At 42.1% G+C, this 21,231-nt stretch overlaps 1 protein-coding gene across 2 annotated transcripts in view; it reads left to right on the forward strand.

Annotated features, from left to right (window-relative positions):
* LOC102211796 (E3 ubiquitin-protein ligase RNF43-like) overlaps positions 1 to 21,231 on the forward strand; it is a 121,982-nt gene that overhangs the window by 84,628 nt on the left and 16,123 nt on the right. For both annotated transcript variants that reach the window (XM_013912095.1, XM_013912094.1), the window contains exon 6: positions 5,418 to 5,531. In XM_013912095.1, the coding sequence (XP_013767549.1) occupies positions 5,418 to 5,531 (114 nt within the window). The remainder of the gene's footprint in view (positions 1 to 5,417; positions 5,532 to 21,231) is intronic.

Here is a 21,231-nt window from a genome sequence, read left to right on the forward strand (position 1 = left end):
GGGGGGGGGGTATTCGTACTTAAAGAAAGAGCCCGGGCAAATTTGGGGCTGGTGGTAATTATTTGGGCCTCATTATGGGATCGTGTTTCCCCAAGTCATTCTCTGTGGTAACCGTTACTGGATATGGGTCTGACACTGTCAATAAAGCGGGAGGAAAGATGACACGTCTTTTGTTTTGATAGGACCAAAGCAGTAATACCTTCTGTTCGTTTGCATTTGCAAAGAGAGACAAGGCGAGGGCCTCAGGGTGTACTTTTCCAGATGCTCCGACAGAGAAAGAACGCTCTGCTCCCCTCAGCGCTGGGCACTGCTCTTATGTCTTTCATGTAAATCTAATTAGTGTAGATACATGAAGTCTGATTGAGCAGTGTGTATCTGTGTTATCTATGGCACTGACCACAGTGTGTGTGTTACGATTATTGATACAGGGAAAGGATTTGACATTTGAGAAAAGGCTCAGCGCCTAGACTTTCAGCGCCCCCCACCCCTACAGCAATTGCTGAGATTCCGACACACGCTCCTGCACCCAGAGATGAGTTACTCACTCCTCTGCAGAACCAAAATTGTCGATCAGCAGGCATAAACTTTTGCACACAGAGGTTCACATGCAAGCACATGTTCAGGTGCCTCTAGCAACAATACATAGCTATGCTCTCACTCATTTGCCGATGCTCTCACACACAGAATTAAAGCAAACGTGCTACCTGATGTGCTCCCAAAGGGTCAACGTTTCAGTCTTTCGTGCCAACTCAGGCTTCCTTTTCTTCTGAAGAGGACCTCTATATATTTCCCTTTTATAGTGTTCTATATACACTGTTACAGTAGCTCAGGCTTCTAACTGTTCGGAATGCTCATTTTCACTGTTTTTTTTCCTGTTATTGTAGAATATCATTAATATAATTAGTTATATAATAACTATAATATAATATAATAACCTTCTGTTTGCAAAGTGGAGCCAAACAGGAAATTGGCTGAAGGGGAGAGTACTTAAAAGAGCTTGGATGAACAGTATATGCACAGCATAGAAGGGATTATTTTCAAGTGTAAATCAAGCAAAGCTACTTCAGCATAGTCCAAGAATAAAAATATGGAGCTGGAAATTAGCTTAATGGGTCACGTAGCATCCACAACACCTGTTGCCTGTTGCTTAAACAAACATTTGCCTTCGTCTGCCGAGAGAAGCGAGTCTAATTAGACCTGTCGTGCAAACAAGTATTGAGTATCACTTTGAATAGCAGTTTAGAACATGGTTAACTTTAGAAACAAAAAGCTGTGGTCACAATAAAAAAAACAAAACTGGATCACATGCTGACTTTTTTCTCACCCTATCAGCTGGCATTGAAAATGTATTCACCCACTGGGTGTGTGTGTATCTGCATGTTTGCATGTGGCAGAGTTGATTGAATTCTTCCTTGATATTCTCTAACTTGGCAGGCTTTCTAGGCCCTGAGGCAGAGTTCAATTGATTAAACCTTTTACCTTCCTCACTCCTAGTCTCGAGTGATACAACAGAAAAAGCACTTACTGGAGTGTTTGTTTCACTTCCTACTAAACAAGCATGTATTTTGATTGGCCACCAGTTTTTCAGAAGCCCTGTGACCTGCACAGCTGTTAATTGACCGGTAGCTTGATAAGAGGTGCAAGCCTTTTCTGTTTCCCCCTTTTAACGCACACTGACATAACTGCATAGGCCCGATTCCCTGCTGGCAACAGATGAACTAGAACGCTCGCTTGCTGGTTATTGGCAGATGAAAAAAGAAGATCCGCAGGGCTAAGTGAGGGGAAAAAATATTATTGACTTCTCACTGTAGCTACTATTTATTTTCCCCTTTTTCTTTCCATGTATTTGTTTTTGAGGCTGTTAAATTCATGCCTGGGAATATTTTGGGGGTAGTCTTTGATTGAGCTGGAAAGGAATGCCTTTAATCGTGGCTACAAAGGAACCGAGGGACATGTCCTCGTCAGTTTTGCAACAGATCTAGACAGATGAGGAGGAGGAGGAGGAATGGAGGAGTGAGCATTGTTAACAGTCTGTGGGGAACTGTTTGTGTGCCCTGTGGTTTCTAGTGCCTGTGAAATAGAGGCTCAGTGATTTGGTTTCCCAGGCCCCTTTTTCTCAGGGCCATACAAAAACCAAATGAAGACATTTCAGTCTGTCTTGGTTGCTGTTTATAGTCCAGCAGCGGAGTGTTTCGAAGTGGTAAATGGTACCAATGGTGGCACAGGGAGCGTTCACAGCCATCCGATCATAAGTTGTGTGGGCATATCTAAAATAGAAGATAATGCTTAGTCTTGCCGACTATGCAAATCATAGACACTGTGACCATCGAGGTGGTTGCCCTCAGAGCATCAGAAAGAGGAAACTAAAAGCAGCCACTCCTTATGAGCCTGCTTGGCTCAGCTTTGGGATTATTATCTGCTTTAGTAGTTACGATTGTACACTCCCATGCATCAACATGTTTAATGTCATGGCAAGAGCCAGACACGATCATATAAGCCTTAAGAATCAAATGAGTGTTGTAATTTTACTGTAAAATCAGACTCTGAATGCAGCTCTTCTCGTCATTTCCAAGCAGCCGTTAGCAAAAATGAGCAGAGGTCATGACATCTGTGAAGTTGTGTCATTAAAGGATTTTTGTTTTTTATTTTCTTTCTTTTTCTTTGTTAAAGGCCAAATTCAACTGTAGGCCTCTAATTTGGGCCTAGTAAATGCAGACTGGTAGAGGCAGCTGGCAGCCCTGCATGCGAGGCTGGCCAAGAGTCCATGCTGTCTTGTTGCCTGCCTTTCTATTGAACAGTGGCTGCCATTAAGGAAACATGCAAGGGTCTGAGAATTCACAACAGGTTCTGTTTGTGAGGTCAAGCAAACCTGTCATCTTCTAGATGCTTTCATTTCAGTACATTTAAAAGTGGATGTTGAGTACCACCACACACTGTTTTGGTTGCCACTGAAGTGCTAATTAGTCATTATATTTGACTAGGAAAATGGAAAGTAGCTGCAGCAAAACATGTGAAACAACACATTCATGGGAATAGAGTATATGAACGAACAGATGAGCTTGAAAGTCAGTATTTGGTATGACCATTTTTATTCCCCAACACAGCCTGAAGGGTCTTAGACAATCTTTCTTGTCATTTCTTTGAGTAGTCTTCAGGAATGGCTCTTGAAGAACATTCAACATCCCATTCATAGTCTCCATAGGATTTTAGGTTATGAGACATAACATAACGATCCAAAGCAGACTTACTATAAGCTACAACGTGATGAAATGATGGTGTGTGCTCCTAAAGGAGTCGCATGTCTGTGTTATATTGGACAATAGGACAAATGTGGAAGAGAGCCAGAGAATAATAGTAATTAATGATTAAATGCAAAGTGCAGTATAAACACAGAGAGAGTGAAAACAGGCAGGTGGAAAAGAAGAGAGTGCAAAACTTTACTACTCACACACACACACAAATTACAAAATATAATAAAATCTATTATTATACAACACAATAATGAAAAGGATTACATTCAAGAAGGCTGGACGTTGTTCATTGTGGAATCTGGGATTTGCAGTGCATTGTGGGATGAGTAGTTCCTTCTCTGTTAAAATTACAGTCGTTATGCACACAGTCTTGTACCTTAGTCTTTTTTTTATTTCCCTTTATTCTTTTTATCCAGATCAAAATCTTTTTATGATTCACCTCATAGCTGGTTGGCTTGGCTTAAAACTTGTGATCCAAGGATTTTGTGAATCATCAGAAGAGAAAATGAATTGGAAATTTACATCTGGAACCGGACCCCTTAAAACAGCGGACAGTGACTATGTTAATGCACTTCTTCTGTCATGTTGTCTGCATCTTAGGCAGACATTTAGCATCAATGCTGGTGTTTCTTATGCCAATGATCACAGCCGATATCTCGATAACATTCTGCATTATTTCATTTTAATCCATTGCGTTGAACAGCCGCTGTGATGAAGGTCCACCCCCTGTGTTTCTCTTTTATCCCACCCTGATTCCCCGATTCTGCTTGCTTTCTTCTCGTCTCTCTCTGTTTCTCTGTTTCACCCTCTGACAGACATGCAACAGCCCTTTGCGGGACATTACGTCATTATGCCAGCTGTTGATGTCACCCTTGGGTCTTTTTAATTTAGGGATTTCCGCTGGGTGAGATGAGGGGGAGCCCCATTACCTCAGCCCACAGCCACATGAAGAGGCCCTCCGTGGCAGAACCAGGCTGGGACGAGCTCATAGCAGGGCTAGGAAAGGACAGGCCAAGACAGGGCTAGGGAGGAACCCCAGGGACCGGGTGCTGCAGAGTGATCTGTGAACTTTAAGGACCTGTACCTGAGGTGTTATCATTCATGTCAGCCAGGCAAATTAGCGATGCTGTTTTCCCGACTGCCGTGCAACTCCCTGTGCCCGTGACAGCATGTCTGTGACTTGCAAGCACTGCTGCGATCCCTTGAGCTCTTAAATGCAGCCTTTCAGCAGCTCAGAATTTCCTTCCTTTCAGAAGGGATCAAATGTTCCACTAAAGATTGACTATCTCTCATTCTTTCAGTCCTCAAGGCTTTAAGTGGGAGTGAATACTGCCATCCATGTCATTGATTTCGTAGGGTGCCAAAGTTTTCCTCTTGATGTCAGCCTGGCTATGGTTTAGGAAGAAACCATTTAATTTAACACATAAAGGCTTCCATAAATTGCAAGTGTTGTTCTCTAGTGGTGTGAAAAAGAGCTTTAGCATTTTTGTGCAGACTGTCTTTTAAAGCATCTTTGTGAAAATTTCTTTTTCTTTTTTGCTTTTGGTTTGAGGTCACACACTTTAGGTTGTCTTTTGGGTAGATATGGAAAAATGTAGATATGATAACACTATGAGTTATTTATCTACTATTTAATTTAAAAAAATTAAATCTAAATATAAGTAGGCCCCTGTAATGCCAAAACCCCCACCAAACTACACCTGAATATATCAGAAAGCTTTGGTGATTCTGTAATAGTTAATGCCTTAAATTGTCTCTACTGCTTCTGCATGCACTCAGTGTGATTGAGTAATTTTGCCTCATTTACATCATTTCTAAAGAAAGTTCAGTAAGTCAGAGGGCCCGGTGGCGCCAGTGTCCGGCAGCCTCGCCTCTGTCAGTGCGCCCCAGGGCAGCTGTGGCTACAATGTAGCTTGCCATCGCCAGTGTGTGAATGTGTGTGTGTGTGAATGGGTGAATGACTGAATGTAGTGTGAAGCGCTTTGGGGTCCTTAGGGACTAGAAAAGTGCTATACAAATGCAGGCCATTTACCATTTAAGTCGTACATCATTCCCAGATTCATTGTTTGTGTACTTTGTGCTCGTGCTTCTGGAGTGTGCATTGTAGCAAGTACTGCAAAGAAAAAATATTGCTAACCCCTTGCTCTCTCTCCTTTTTTTTTGCAGTATCATCCTCTGTCTCTTTGCAACACAAGTGAGGATGAACGACAAGAGAGTGACTTCATCACCATCGTCAAACTGGAGCACAGGGTACATCACTGTCTGCCACTGCCCGACAAGGTATGGATTGCGCACACTGACACACAGGTGGTGTTGAATTTAGCTTTTTGTTTGTTTGTTTGTTTGTTTGTTTGTTTAATGGTCTGAGAAACTCCTCTCTCCGTGACCCCTTTCCTTGTCTCAGACGTGGCAGCAGACAGATCGACCGTACTGCCATTTCGTCTTGCCTCCAGCACCCCTCCCGCTCTCTGACTTTAAAGAGATGATCCTTTATTTGGCAGCAGCCTGATGTTTTGTCCAGTACAGTGATCTTTTTGAGTGAGGGCTTGGACAGGAGGGGGTGGGCTTAGCTCAGCGCTGCTATGTAGCAAGTGGCATCGAGCCCTGGCTTTGGATGTAAGGCTTTCAAGCCCCAGCTGTCACTAGTCAGATCCCAGCCAGCCAACCAGAACCAGACACTGAGTGTTCTCCATTTCTGCTTCTCTCTAATATGAACGCAGCCAGAACTCCATAGAGTCCACCGACAGTGGTTCAGATGTATGTGTAACTTTGACGGAGGTGACCTAAATCTCCCTTGTGTTTAAGCATTCTACCATACACACTGGCTGGCATACCCTGACTTTAAAATAGTGTGATTTAAAACTGTTGCTATTTTTTCCCCCGTTTTTCAAGTGGTGACAAATTAGCAGGCAGGAGTATAGTTAAGCGCCTGCCTTTTTTTAGCTTGTGTTTTCTTTTCCCCTAATTTAAAGCCATGTTTAGGAGCTGCCCGCCGTGGCGACGATGTAGAGACATTCCCACATTCCCCGCTCCTTTCTTCCTCCTCCTGTTTGCTCCTCCGGTGGGAACCAAATCGGAGAAACAGGGGTGTCATTCCAGGCTGACTGCAGAAAACAGTTTTGATTAAAGCCTTAATGGCAACACTGTGTTGTCCCATAAACAAAACATACTCTCCTCCCTCATGCAAAAGTATCGGGGAACAAAAGGCCGCCGCTTCCGAGTGCTTTCTTCCTCCCTGCAAATCGCCTTTGAGAAGCAAGGGAAAGAGGAAGGAGAGAAGTGTGTGTGTGTGTGCTTTGTTTGGCTTGTCTGGAAAGTATGTATTGCACTAAACTCCACTCCAGCCACCTGCATCCTCGTTTTCATAGCACGATTCAAAGCTTTTGGTCCGGTGGATTTATTGGGGATTCAGCATGCAGCTGCTGAGAAGTTTGCTCTTGGCCTTTTGAAGGGATGAATCAGATATTTGGGGATGTGCGGTGCTGGGTCAGCCATGGTCTCTGGATGGCCTTGTTTACAGCTAAGTCTGAGTGTAAACCCGCCTCGGCGATCTATAGATACTCTGACGGCCGCAGAGGGTTCGGATTGCACTATGCACACTCAGAATAGAGCATAAAGCAAACAAAGTGACGCTCGAAACCCCGAAGGATAGTATTTCATTGTTATTCCTTGTTTTTATTTTGGTTTTCAGGGATTCTTATATCCAACCTTGCAGGGAGATTTCCTTGTTGATTTGCAGCAGTTCGCGCTGCGATACTTCCAGCATTGCTGACCATCTCTCAAATACATTCATGAACTTGTATGACGTGAATAAGAACATGTGTGCCTCTACCTCAGTGATTTAAAGTCTATGTTAAAAGTACAATGCTGTAAAAATCAGGGTCATTTTCCCTTGATTGTTACTCAGTGCGAAACAAAAACTGATATTGGGAAACCTTGTATGCTCATTTCCATTATGTCATAGGAGTGTGTGACTGACAGACTAAATGAACAAAAAAAGCTGATGTTTTACGGGAATATGTACAAAGAGCGACGAGAGAAAGGCAGCAAGGTTCTCTGACGTGGAGGCACTGAAATATAGGAGAGGGTGGTTAGATCCAGAGCTGCACGGGTGGCTGAAGGTGAGTATGAATTTAATCAGTTTAGGCTTACTTGCATGTGGGGGTTAGGGATAGAGTGAGCATCTATCTGAATGGTGGGATGCATGAAAGGTTCCAGATTTCCCAAACTGGTGATTCCAGGAATCCAGGAGTGACTGCAGGCAGGTGAGTCCCATGAGTAGTAGCATTTTTCCAGGAGTTTCCAAGCAGGCTTGGTGAATGTTAGCAGGTGCAGCCAGCATCCAGTAGATTACACTGCAGGTGAGGTTAATTGAAAGCAAGAAAACTAGTGAGACAAAAACATTAACAGCGAGAGACAAGGAGACCTCATTACTACTGTGAGGTAACTGATGAATTTTGGGGTTTTCATGAGCTGTATGCCAAAATCATCAGTATTAAAACAATAAAAGGCTTGAACTACTTCAGTTGTGTGTAATGAATCTAAAATATATGAAAGTCTAATGTTTATCAGTACATTACAGAAAATAATGCACTTTATCACAATATGCTAATTTTTTGAGAAGGACCTGTATATAAAGAGCCAAGAGCCCCCCACCCCACCCAAAAAACCCCAAAAAACTTCTACATACAGTGACTTCATTATATGAGACTTTGGCCAAGCAGTGTAACAGTACATATACAACATAAAACAAAGAAAGCTAGAACGAGGTCAATTTCATAAATTATTAAGAATGATTAATTATTATGATTTTTTTTTAACATTTTAATTGAACATAGAGATGAGGGTTTTATTCTCAACCCTTATACACTCAAATATTTTAACAGCTTCTTGTAGGAGTTTTTCAGCCTGACTTCACCGTCTGCCATGTATTGGTTAAAAAATGTTTCTGTAAAATAAAAATAAACTCTGCAACTCTGTTTCAGAGGGTATTCTTCCAACGAGTCTGCCATGCCACACCAGTATTGTTTCTACAGTAGCCCAGATTGGACAAACCAAATACCTTCTTGAGAGGGTTGTTTTTGAATTTGTGTGAGGGTACTACTGTAGGTTCTCATTTTGCAAGGACAGGATGAGGTGAGAGGTATTAAGTTGGTTGCAGTATGCAACCTCACCACAAGATACCACTAAATCCCACATGCTGCATTTTTAATAGCTGAAAGGGATTTTCAGTGTAGGCAGAGACAGTGTATTAATGATAAATTGAGCTGTTCTGAATCAGTAAGTTCATTAGTAAGTTCGTTATCCCTGCAACACACCTGTTCAACGTGAACCCCACCTCTTGCCCTATGGCAGCTGGGAATGGCTCCAGCCTGCGCCACGACCCCGAATTGGAAAAGTGGAAAAAAATGGATGGATGAACTTTACAAAGTGAACTTAAACATGTTTAATAGAAGTTATAAAAAAGGGGGAAAGCTTTCTCTTTGTACAGTTATGTCCCATCCATCTGTTGCAGCTATTTGCAAATGTCTGAATCAGAACTGTTCACTGCTCCAGTGGTTTTGCATCATTGCAAAATGCGAAACAAGCAGAGGCCACAAGCTCTCTCTTCCTGCATGTTGTGCTATGGTAGAAGCAATCTGTTTGCTGTCTGCTTGTTTCACTTTACACTGAAGCCATGGAAAGGCTCTCAGGCTTAAGTCACAGGGCAACACGTGATTCAGAGAAAAGGCACTGCGGTGGTGCCAGGAGTACTAGACTAAACTCCACACCAAGCTTAATTTACTCTGAATAAATGGTGTAATCTGTGCTTTTTGAAAGTGCGGATATTCTCCCACTCAAACTTCACCTCTGTGAAACCCGATGAACACGAAGTGGTTTTGTGAAAACAGCTCTTACAGTGATTGAGTTTGGCCCATGTCTGGACTTGTTGACTCTCATAGAAAGCCTTGCTTATTGATTCTGCTCCTCTCAGATGAAAAGGCTTCTTGGCCTGATTGTTCAGTAATCCTGTTTTCTTTAACTGGGGCTTTTATGTGTGTGTGTGTGTGTGTGTGTGTGTGTGTGTGTGTGTGTGTGTGTGTGTGTGTGTGTGTGTGTGTGTGTGTGGATGCGTATTACTAGGCCACATGAATTCGAGTATGTTTTTGCAAATTTTATCTGGCACAAACACAATGCCAGTCAGATGGGTCAAGAGTCAGGTGACACTGACTGTGTTTGCCTAATGTAGTGAATCGCCTGGCATCAGTTCGATTATACTGTTTGTGACTGGTGCTCGAAAAATATATGATAGCAACATCGTTCTGTGGATCATTGTGCTTGTCTGTCAGTCTCTCTACTACTTTGGTCTAACTGAAATATGCCAGAGGGCAGCATTAACAATACATTAAATATGTTAATGTTAGGAAGACAACTGGTCTCAAGGGTCTCAAATACGTTGTGAATGGACTGTGCTTATTATTATTGCTTATTAGCATTTTGTGCTAATAAGCAAATGTTGACCTGCTAATATATAAAAATTGGGGTAAACCCATATACTGTAGCTAAAAGATGGATGTAGCCACCACCACAAAATAGTAGAATTTCACTCGGTAAAACCGAAGCACAGACGGACAGTTCGGACAGTTTTAAACCTCAAAGCGGGTCATAAAATTTCCCAGATAGTGCAATTAAAATGCTCCAATGACACCAACCCTATAAAAACAGAGGGGACAGTCAGTGGAGGTGAAGCTAGCGACTGTGTAGTTCTTTTCACCTGTATTGTGAGTTAGAAAGTACTGATCTTGTAATTCCAAGTACCGTATATATTTTTTCTCACTTGGTGGCGTTTAACAAGAGTTAAACTACATGATGTGGATGCAGTTTAAGTGAAGCTTTTGATGGAGACTAAAGGTGGTCAAGCATATCCTTCCAGTCTAATGGGACGAGCCAAAAGAGAGTTCGTTGTTCTCATATCCAGTTTTACTATGGTGCACCTCTGATTTTTCTTAGTATCAGGTGGGATCAGGAGGAATACATTACCATGCATACATACATTAAAATTGGGTGTGCTAGGCTTTTATCCCCTTTAAGTACAATACCGTCCCCGTGATGACTCACTGCCAGTTTGGGAATTCTATAGTGAGCTTTTCTCAGAGGAAACATGTGGGAACTACTGCAACTCAGGTGTACCGACATGAGCATTCACCTTTTTGAATACACTGAAAATGCCATTTTTATTTGTCCTCACAATAATTCATTTAAGTCCGGCAGTGTGTATACTGTATTCACACATGAACGGGAACTAAATGCAGTGCTAAAATGATTCTCTAACTTGAACTCTTTTTATATACAAAAAAACCCTCCAAAACATTGCTGACAGTCTGAGTAATTAAATATGTACTTGTTATCTTCAGATTGTGACACAAACCTGATCCTGGAAGTTATCCACCACAAATAAATAAAAACTTTAAAAATAACACTCTTTTGCCTGTGGGGAACAGCGCCTATAAAAATGAACCCTGAACCCTCTCTGTCGCATCATGTTGGTGATCGCAGCAACATGTCTACCTCCAGGCGACAATTAAAGACTTTTTAAGTAGAAGCTGATGTGTGCAGCTGTCGTCCTGGTTACCTCCTGTTTGGAAGGAGGGAAGGAGTTGTAGGAATGGATGGTCCTGAGGGAGAGAAGTTTTAATTGATCTAGGATTTTTCTTTTCTTTTTTTATGAGACTGTGTGAACTGCTTACAGTGTGTCAGCATAGAGCACGCCCCATGACTTGCAGTAGAGCCGGCGGAATAATAAATCAAAAACAACATGCTTGAAGTGCACAAAACCAAAAAAGGTTTCTGCGGTTATTTTGAAACACCCTGGTGCTTGTTGCACCGAATTTTAAGTGGAAGCACCGTGTATAATTGTGGCTTGATAGTGTGCAAAACTACTGGTGCGAGAAGGCAGCGGATACCTGCAACCTTCGGGTTTCTGTAGAGTCACTGAAGCTGTCAGAGTAGATAGAGAGCTGGCAAGAATCGCTCATGAATAAAGGGGTTTGTGGGATTTTATGGAGGCTTACATTGGTTCGACTTAACCAACTAAAGTAACCAAGAGCAGATGGATTATGGAACAGATGTGCACAGACTGTGGGACCGAGATTGCGGTGCATCATAGGCTGCTGTCTCCTTATTTTCATCCAGGCTTCTGCTCCTCCTGCTATCTATACTAAGTCACCAGGACACCTGGAGCAGTGCTTTCACACCTATCACCAACAATAAAATACAGCCTTTTGATTTGTTATATTTAATAAGAGGTAGATTAGCCACAGAGTCCAAAAGATTTTTTGCTAGCAAGCTCTGCATGTGTTTAGTCTGCTCTAAAGCTATTAACATGTTTAACACGGGGTATATGGAGTTGACTCACTTTTGGAGGCAGCCTAAATTGACATCAGAGAAATTGAAATTTTTGTCACTTTCTGCAGTTTGCTGATCAGGAAAGGTAAATAAAATATGAGAATAAATAAACTTTCTCCATGTTTTCGGTGCTTACAGACTTACTAGTAAGTGCTTGTTATATTAAGCTATTTTTCTGTGTTCTGTTCACAGAAAAATAGGATAGAGTATTAAAAAAAATAAAAAATAGAATATTAAAAAAGTTACATTTGGGTCGTAATGACCACTGAAGTTTGGTTTGCTTATGGGACTCAGTTGCCAGCATTAGAACTTCAGTTCTGTTGCTATTGAGGGATTTCATAAAGAATTGGTGACAGTATAATGCCATAAACACTCCTCTTGTGTCCTGAACTTTCAGACCAGGAAGTTTAATCTCAGTAAAAAGAAGCATTTTGAAAACAAGGGAAACCCACTAATGGAAGAATGAGTTGTGGTTTCTGTCTCCTTGTGTGTTATTCTCTGTAGGGGTCAACGCTGACTTCGGGCGTATTTGTTTTTTGAGCAAAGACGTTGGCTGGAAGTGCAGTGGCAGCTGCCTTTATCTGCTTTTACTTTGGCAGCCGAGTCCAACATCTCCAGCTCATCTGAGACAAGTAGAGGAGGAGTAACACAGAGGAACATCTGGAAAAAAGAGGATATTTCAGCTTTTGAGAGTAAATGCAAAAAGCAGCAGGTACACAATGGACATTTTGGCTGGTATGAAATGCGTCATCGTTAGCAGACTTCTGGATTTGCTTTGATTTCTCTCCCATGAAAATTCATTATTTGCCTGTCTGTGCCAGACAGTTGCTCAGTTGCCTTCAAAGGGATAAACTATGACTTTTCTGTTTCCTTCTTCAGCTACTCAAAGCTGGATACCAACTTTTGCAACCTTGGCCATACATTACAAGCCGACCGGCAAGGACTGTGCACCTCTTAAACCTGTTGCATGCAGCTTAAATTTTTGTCTTTTATTCTTTGAAGCACACAAAAACACAGACAGCGTCACATTTTTACTGCTTCCAGTTTGAGATAAACTCTAAATCACAACATAAAAAGTCTGGAAACCACGCGGGGACAGTTCAAAATCAGTTTTTCAGTTGTCAATGCAAAAGACACAGGGCTGTTTTTTCCTGTTATCCTTAGGGTAATATTCCATCAGCTCATTGTGAGATAGGTTTACAGGGCTTTGATCATTTCATCTTTAATGTGAGTGCTTCAAAAGTAATATAGAATTAGCTTTGGGCTTATCTCCAACAAGACTCCCTTTTATCAGGCAGCACAGTGAAAGGGTGGCCTTGTTACTGTGCAGTCTTGCACTGTTAAACATCTCAAATATTTCTCCAGTTTTGACTGTTCGCCTTTTCAAGTACACCACACGCACAAACCCACACTGCACTCTATCCGATTCTTTATCTTTTGAAATGATGGGATTTTTAAAAAGTGACTACGTTCCTGTCTTTGTGACCCAGATGCCTCCGTTTTCTCCTCCCTTTTCCCCATTGCTAAAGTTAGGCCGTGTCTTTGTTCACCACATCACTGTGCAGATAAATCAGTAGGAAGTATTTAGTTTTGAGTCCGCTGCCGTCTTTTAGGTCAGTGCACTCATTACTGTGGTCATGATGTAATTTGTACTTTGATAAGCCCGTCTCCAAGGATTTCATTTATTTTGTCTTTGAGACAGATGGTGTTCTGACTGCGTTGCTATTTGCCTGAGCCACAGTCCTCTGTCTCTCGTTCCTTTCATGATAATGCAAATGTTAAACACTCGCAGGGCTTTTAATAAGGCCAAACAATGGGCACCTTTGTCAGGCCGTTCCTTTAATCCACCTACACAAGCAGAATCATGACTCCACTGCCCCCCCTCCTCCAAACTGTGTTAACATCAGCTGCAGTTGGCTTTCTTAGTATGGTGTTGTTTCATCACAGGAAGAAAGGTTTTGTTTGCACCTGCGTACTAACTGCGTCTGTATGAAATGAACTATGTCAGACCATGTGACGTAGACACATTCCAGTTATTGGTTGTGTTAACAATCAAGAATTGGCTAAAATGGACAGGATGTACACAGTTTTTCCATAATAAAACATTTTCAAAGTTTTGGGGGTTTATTGCCATAATATCAAAGTAAATAAGCTATTTGGGAAAGTAAATGCTCAAAAAATGTTATGATATTGTTGATACCAATAATGTTGCAAAGTTGCTGAAGAAAACAGTGTTGTTAGTCAGCTGCAGATGAAGCTGCTAGTTTGCAACTGTCACGGTACAGGGTCGTGTGACCCAGTGTTTGAGTTTTATGCATTTTTTTGTATTCATTTTCAATCTAGTTAAATTCTAGGTTGCTGTTCAGACCTTATTTCTTAGTTATTTCTGTCATCTCCGCCTGTACTCAGTCTCCCTGGTTCCTGCGTCTACGTTTCATGTCTATGCGGTTAAGTTCATGTCATGTTTCATGTGGTTATGTTAGGTTCATGTCATGTTTTATCTCCATGTCTATGTCTCCGTGTTTCCTGTTTTATTTTGTAAGAGTCTGGTGTTCTTTGTTCATTGTAGTTGGTGTTACTCTCCCCTGTATTGTCATTATGTTTCATTCGAGTCAGCTGTGTTCTCATGTGTCTCCACTTCCCCTGATCACCTCATGTGTCTATTTAAGTCCTCGGTCTTCCTTTGTTCGTTGTCGCATCGTCTGTGTACCTCCCCTCTGGTCAAATTAAGTGTTTTTCAGGATTCTGTGCAGTTCATGTTTGCCATTTGGTTTATGTTGTTTTTCATGCAGCAGCACGATGAGGTTCCGTGCAGGTCATGTTCATGTCTGTTTCGTCACGCCATTTGGTTCAGTTTCCATGCATCTGCACAGCATTCTGTTCACAGTGATCATAGTTATGCCTTTCAGTCAGGTTAGTGTTTTTCCAGTTTAGGTTTTTGGTTAGTTGCAGTCTCTGTCCCTGTTATGTTTTGTCTACTCCCTTCTGCATCAGCCCAAAATAAAGGCTCGTTTTCAGTTTAAGTTCACTCCCGTCTCCTCACCTGTGTTCGCGCCTGGGTCCACCACACACACTCTCCACACGGTCTGCCCCCGCTGGCCGTGACAGCAACTGGTGTTGTCCTTTTGACAGTAAATTGAACCTGTACACTGTAGGGCTGCTCAATTAATCGAATTTTAATCACGATTACGATCTGGGCTTTCAACGATCATTAAAAATGACTGAGCCGATTATTAGCCCCTCCCTCATTTATCCGCGACACCTTAAAGGCCGGTCCGTGAAAATATTGTCGGGCATAAACCGGTCCGTGGCGCAAAAAAGGTTGGAGACCGCTGATTAAGAGGACCCGAGGGAAGCTCGGAAAGCTAAGCAGAAGTTATTTGGAGAGGAGAGTGACTGCGTTGGTTGAAAAGAGAGGTAAAAAAAAACTTCAGTGGTGTTGCACACTATTTTATATTATTTTTTTAAAGTCATTATTCAATACATTGTTATTGTTAACCCTTTAAAGCCGGTCAGAGCAGCACGCTCCGTTTTGTGTAACTATTTTTAAATCCCTGTAGAACCGGAACCGCGTAAGCTAGCGCAATAATTTGTTTTGCATATGAAACCGGAGGAGTTGTACTTACATCTGATGCCATCAGCTTGTCCTCGGTCACGGTTTCCTTCCACATAAAGCTTTGCAAAAACTGCATAAAAAGCACTTGCAGGAACAAAAACATAATGTTCCAGAAACACGCTTTGCCGTTCCAATCAGCTGTTTGTAACACTTCCCACAGTGAAACAGACGTCAGCGCGAACTGTCGCATGTCCGCCATTTCCTGCCCGAAACCGGAAGTGACGTCATTTTTGCGGAAAATGTAGTTTTTTACTTGTAGGCCTTAAAAGCCTATACTGGTCATGTTTGACTTTTCTATATAGTTTCTGGGATGCTTAGAACTCGAATTGCACATGCTGTTTAAAGTTTTGAGGGATAAACCTCTTAAATTTCTCCAAGTAGAAATATATGTAAAAAACAAAACAAAAACGATTTTAAATTTTTTTGTAGTTTATTACACTTTTTTGCAATTAATGTAGTTACTATGGACTTAATGCATATTATTAAAATATGGACTATAACAGTTGTATAGCAACTTGAAATGCTCCCACAAATGGCACTACAGCATGTAAAAAAATAATATGAGCTCTGGCGGACTTGGTTCTATGGTCGGTCTTAAAGGGTTAAATAAATATCGTCAAATAATCGAGATCTCAATTTCAGTAAAAATAATCGTGATTATCATTTTTGCCATAATCGAGCAGCTCTAGTAGACTGTATATAAAAGATGGAGCTACTGTGACTTAATTGGTTGAATTTCACTAATCAAAACCTGAACATAAACGTCTTGGAAGGTCTGTGCTTCAAATTTTCTACCTATAGGGTTGATATAAAGGTAGAAAGTATGCATAGAAGCCATTTAGAGATTTGTAGTTTTTGGGACTTACTGGCGCTTTGTTTAGTCACACATGGTGCAGTTTGGGTGAAGCGCACACTGCCAGACAACGATTTATGTTGTATTTAGATGCCAACTGGTTAGTCATGTGCACTAGCTAGTTTTTTGGGATACAAGTGAGCACCATTAACACTTGAAAATGAAAACTCTGCATCATTTAACCTGTCATTTTTCTGCAGAAAATTGCACTCTTCTGTTTGTAGTCTAGCACAGCAGGATAAACAATACTACAGCTACAGGTTGAATGTGCATAGCTTCTGATTCTGTGACTTGACGGTGACTGCTCTGTCAAAAAAAGGCAGACATGTCACTTGTACTTTATGCTTTATAAGAAAAAGGATGATCTTTGAGTTTGTCTGCATGATAGATTGTGTTATTTTGCACCTTTGAAGTGGTTAAGCATGACATTTTAGAGGACAACACTATGCTTTTTTTTCCAGTATAAAGCACTGTCATTTTGGTCTGTGCACCCTTCCTTTTTGCAGAGCCATACTCAGGCACACTCTCTGAGTAAATGGTCAGCAACTGTACGATAGGATAAGGGAGGAAGCCGAAAACAAATTCTGAGAGGGCAGATCTGCAGCTGTTCCAAGGACAGGAAAAAACTTTGATAAGGGAACATGGACAATGAGTCCATGGCTGCACTCATTAGCCTAACATTTAAATGTTGTATTTATACTTTTTTGTTATACTGTGCCGTCAGTGCTGGTGCTTCCTCACTGTTACCTGAAAGAAATTTCCACCTGAGGTTGCCGTCTGGTTAGTATTCCACACACAAGGTGGGATATGTGGACAGGGGAGTAGCAGTATCTATATTGTTTAGTGGTGCACTTTAATGCAAGTTTCTGTCCATCAGGGTGACAGATTAGAAAGCTCTGGAACAAGCTTTCTAATTTTACCTTAATTGTGTGTGTGTTTGTGTGTGTGTTGGGGGTGGTGGCGGGGTTGGTGGGCTTTGTGGGCTGCCTAACAATGAGAAGAATACTTCAGGTTTCCTTACTTAATGGGAAAGTGCATTCCTTTTTTCTTTGTCACCACTTCAAAAACAGGTGGTGTACTTTACATTTCACAGTCACGTGCGGATTTTGAAATGGTGATTTGGTCGCCTGCAAGAGGCTGAAAACACTTGTTCAAGTGAGCAGGTGGGACAAAAAAGGACATCAGGACATGGTACGGATTAGGTCCTCTAATCTTACCTGGGAACGGTATGAAAATGGGCTGGATTCTTAGTGAGACACTTTTGACTTCTTAATTAATCAAGGAAGTCTGCAGATAGGTGAAAGCTGAGTAGTTGTTTAAATTGGTGCCACATTGGGAAGCAAGCGGGAAGAATTTCATGCATATTACTGTCTGCAGGTACCTGGAAATTTTAGCTTGACAACAAGAAAAGTCTGAGGTTAGACATTCTCACAGATGTCAGCATTGTTGCTGCTCAGCTCAGTTCACCGTTGTCATCACCTCTGCCACAGAGGTGCGAGTAATTCGCCTGCCTGCCTGTTGCCTGCTGCTCTCTCCCCGCTGGTTCTCTCACATCTTGTCGGCTTTCTAAGACGATGCCAGCGTTGCTAAGCTAAACACCGACCCTCCCTCCCAACATGCACATAAGATCTGGAAGATGTTCTGTTTGCTTTTAGCTGCGATGTGCTTTGAGTGGCCACCGATTAGCAGCTTGTTGTCCCACTTTCTCACTTTCCTGCCCTTCCTATTTTCGCTCCCCTCATTGAAATGATAGAGGGGCTGTGTCCTGGCCCGGCTTGGTTACTGTAGGCATGTGGTGCTAACACAACCTTTGTGGTCCAGTTGGAGTTTGTCGTTAATGGCACCGCAAAACTTTTGTACCCAAACAGTGAGATGTCCATAGAGATACACTGCTCTAAAATAGGAACAGGTGGATTCTCAAATATTTGTGGATGTGTGAGGATCGTAAAATATGTCCCTCTTAGCAGGGTCTGCCTAATATTCCTGACTTATATATTTGTATGAAAAGTGGAAATGCAGACTTGGTTGCTCTTTTACATGTTACACAGAGGGAAATGGGGACAAACTTCACTAAGTATTACTCACATAAGCAAGTCTTTAACTCTAAATACTTGGTGCATGCATTAAAAAAGTAACCTGGTAACAACCCTGGAAAAAGCAGTAATGACCCTGAACATGTCACAGCAACCTGAAAGAAGACATGAAAGTGAGCCGTCATGCATAGTGAATAAACAGTACAATTTCACAAATCTTTTTTTGCAAAGGCTATAGTTAATGATGCTAACAAAAGAACAAACATCCAAGAGATCCAGTTTAGTGACTCTCATTATCGGAGGTGAGGCCTTCCAGATTGATTGCCTAGAGCTCTCTGTGTCTCGCCTGTCAATCTAAGGGGCACGCCCCCAGTCTCCTTCGTCTAAAGTCATGTATTTACCAAACAGTTGTTGTGAAAAGGAAAATTAACCAAGAGAGGCTAAAATCATTTATTGGATCAGCCTGTAAACAGAGATGGCCTTTTAAAATGGGGACTCTGTGAGGAGTGACTCACTCTTTTTAGCAACTGCAGTTTGTGCCACTTTCACGCTGGCTTTATTTCTGCTTGAAGAACCCCGCTAGCAAATTTTAGCAGAAATCACAAATAACTGGATTGTCTTTGATTTCTGGGTTTAATTACAATAGACCTATCAATGTGAAGAACGGGCACATGTTTTTGTAAATTACACCTGCTTCAAAGCACCTTAACTGCTCTCACCAGCTGCTGCTCCATTACTTAACTGTGTGTTCAATGGGCCAAACTACGCCAACAAAACTTCCTGCATGCACCTGCTACTGGTACTTGGTGGATCCTTATGCCACTGATCAAAATTCATTTAGTTTGTTATTTCAAGCTTACTGAGCTAATTGCATTTGCTTTTTAAAAAAACAACAACAAAAAAAACCAAATCGCTTTGCTCTGTGAAATCAGCTGAAAAGCATGTTTCCATCAAACCAGGTTGAAATTTTTTACATACAAGTGAAACTTAAAATCGGCCCAATTTGCACATTAAGCAATGCATCTCAGCTTCTGAACACACTTGTTTACTAATAAAGCCATCTAATATATTCCCTGTAAGATAAGGCAGGGAAAAGAACATGTGCATTTTAACTTGCACGTGCATCATACATTTCCCCCATATTAGCATCTATGCACGCTAGGCTGTTTATGTGCTGCCTGAGGGCAAAATTCGCCTACCTTTCACATGTCTCCCGATTTTAAGGAATGAAAAGCGTTTGCGTCTCAAAGCGTTCATATTAGGGCAGCACATCTCTCACTTGTTACTTCAGTGGGAGCGTGTGAGGGTCAGGGTTTCATCGGGCTGTTGCTGGCACGCATGATGTGACAAAAATGCTGTGCTCAAAATAGGACGCCGTGTCATGCTTGCACAGAATGACAGAGCCCAGATAATGCTGCACTGTGCCAAATTTCTGTTATTAAAATGCCAACCACTTGGGAGACACCTTCGGTTGGCTGCTAAGAAGGGAAGGTGGGAGATGGTGTGTAGTTCCTTATCAGTTGAGATTTTTGGCGTTGCAGGCAAGAGTTCATCCTGCGTCCTCACTGAAGAGGTTTTTCCACATGAGGATGGCAAATAGGATGATGAGTGCTTAATGGCCCTGCAGTTACAACTGTACTATATCACTGCCTCTCCCTGATGAATGAAGTGTTCATAGGGCAGTAACTTATTATTACTGAAGTATTAGTCCTTTGATCTTCCAGCAGTTTTGAACCCTGGAGTTTTTTAGAAGGGTGGCTCGTCAAAATAGCTTAGCAGATGCGTTCGGGCCTGGTCTTGCCCCCGCTATGGGGAGAGGAGGCCTGGAGGTGTGCAGAGGCACCAATGTGCAGGAAAACCTGACTACAGAGACGCTGCATTTTGGTCCGTCTTGTTTGAATGGATCAAAGAAGTCGTTTATTATCGTATATTGTGGTTTATATTTATTTGGAGATTGATGATTCTTGTGTCTGCTGCAGAAGGTTTTATTGTGAAGGGGAAAGCCCGCTTTTATCTTCAAAGACCGCGAATATAAAGGTGCTGTCCTTGAATCCCTGCTAAGGAGCCCCAATAAACCACAAGATGTCATTCTTGCCAGGGCATTCCTCTATTAATGACAAAGGCGAATGGTAAGTCTCAGAGTGAAACATGAAGAGGGAGAAGAGAAGGGAGCAGAGGAGGTGAATGGGTTGATTTAGGGGAGTGGCAGGCGAGGCCCAGAGGGCGACCCTCGATGACCCTGACTGCGCCTGCTTCAAGGTCATGTCTGCCGCGTCAGAAGCAGGGCTGCTGGCAGAAAAATTTGTTGCTTTTGATTTTCCTCTTTCAAATCTTTTTTTTTTCTTGTGCGGTCCCTCTGTGCTGCTCACATTCCCTCCTGTTTACCTACCTAATTCTCTTTCCACCATCCCATCCTCCATCGGCGTGTCTGGCACATCCCAGCTCTCATTGTGCAGGCTGAGCCGTTGGCCCTCTTTAAGATCTGCATTAGAATGTTGTTTTTATATAGCAGCAAGCGGAGGCATGTGGAGTCTCTTTTGAACTGCTTAGCAAACAGATGGAGGTTTTTACGCTGCCTTTATGAGATTAAGTGAAACATTCCCATAAAACAGAAATGTCTCCGTGTCCCTTCACCCTGCTCACTCTCTCTCGTTCTCTCTCTCTCTGCCTTCCATACCTTTTTCTCTCTTCATCCTTGTCTTTTTTTTTTTCGTTCCCCTTTTTTTTTTTCTGGCCCACTGCAGGCTTGGGCAAGGGCAGCCTGCTTCTGAAAGTGAAGTGGAAAGTAGACAGGTTTTTGTTACCAATAACTACTTCCCCAGGCAGGCGAGCGCTGAGCATCTCCCAGAGTTTAGACCACAGTGGCAAACAGGTCTTGTGGCAGAGAGATAGAGCAAGTTCTTTCTCTGCTGCAGTGTGAACCAGTTCAACTCTGGCTCAGGTTGGATAGGCTCAAACGAGGTGTCATTGCTCTAGTGATGACTAGAAATTTAGGAAAAAAAAAATTCAACCCACAGGTTTAAAGTGAGTGTCTAGTTGTCTAGTGCAGCAGTCCCCAACCCCCGGGCCTCGGACCGGTACCGGTCCGTGAGT

The sequence above is a fragment of the Pundamilia nyererei genome, unplaced genomic scaffold (assembly GCF_000239375.1).
Source record: "Pundamilia nyererei isolate P.nyererei 1_Seehausen unplaced genomic scaffold, PunNye1.0 scaffold00080, whole genome shotgun sequence".
Classification (NCBI taxonomy): Eukaryota; Metazoa; Chordata; class Actinopteri; order Cichliformes; family Cichlidae; genus Pundamilia; species Pundamilia nyererei.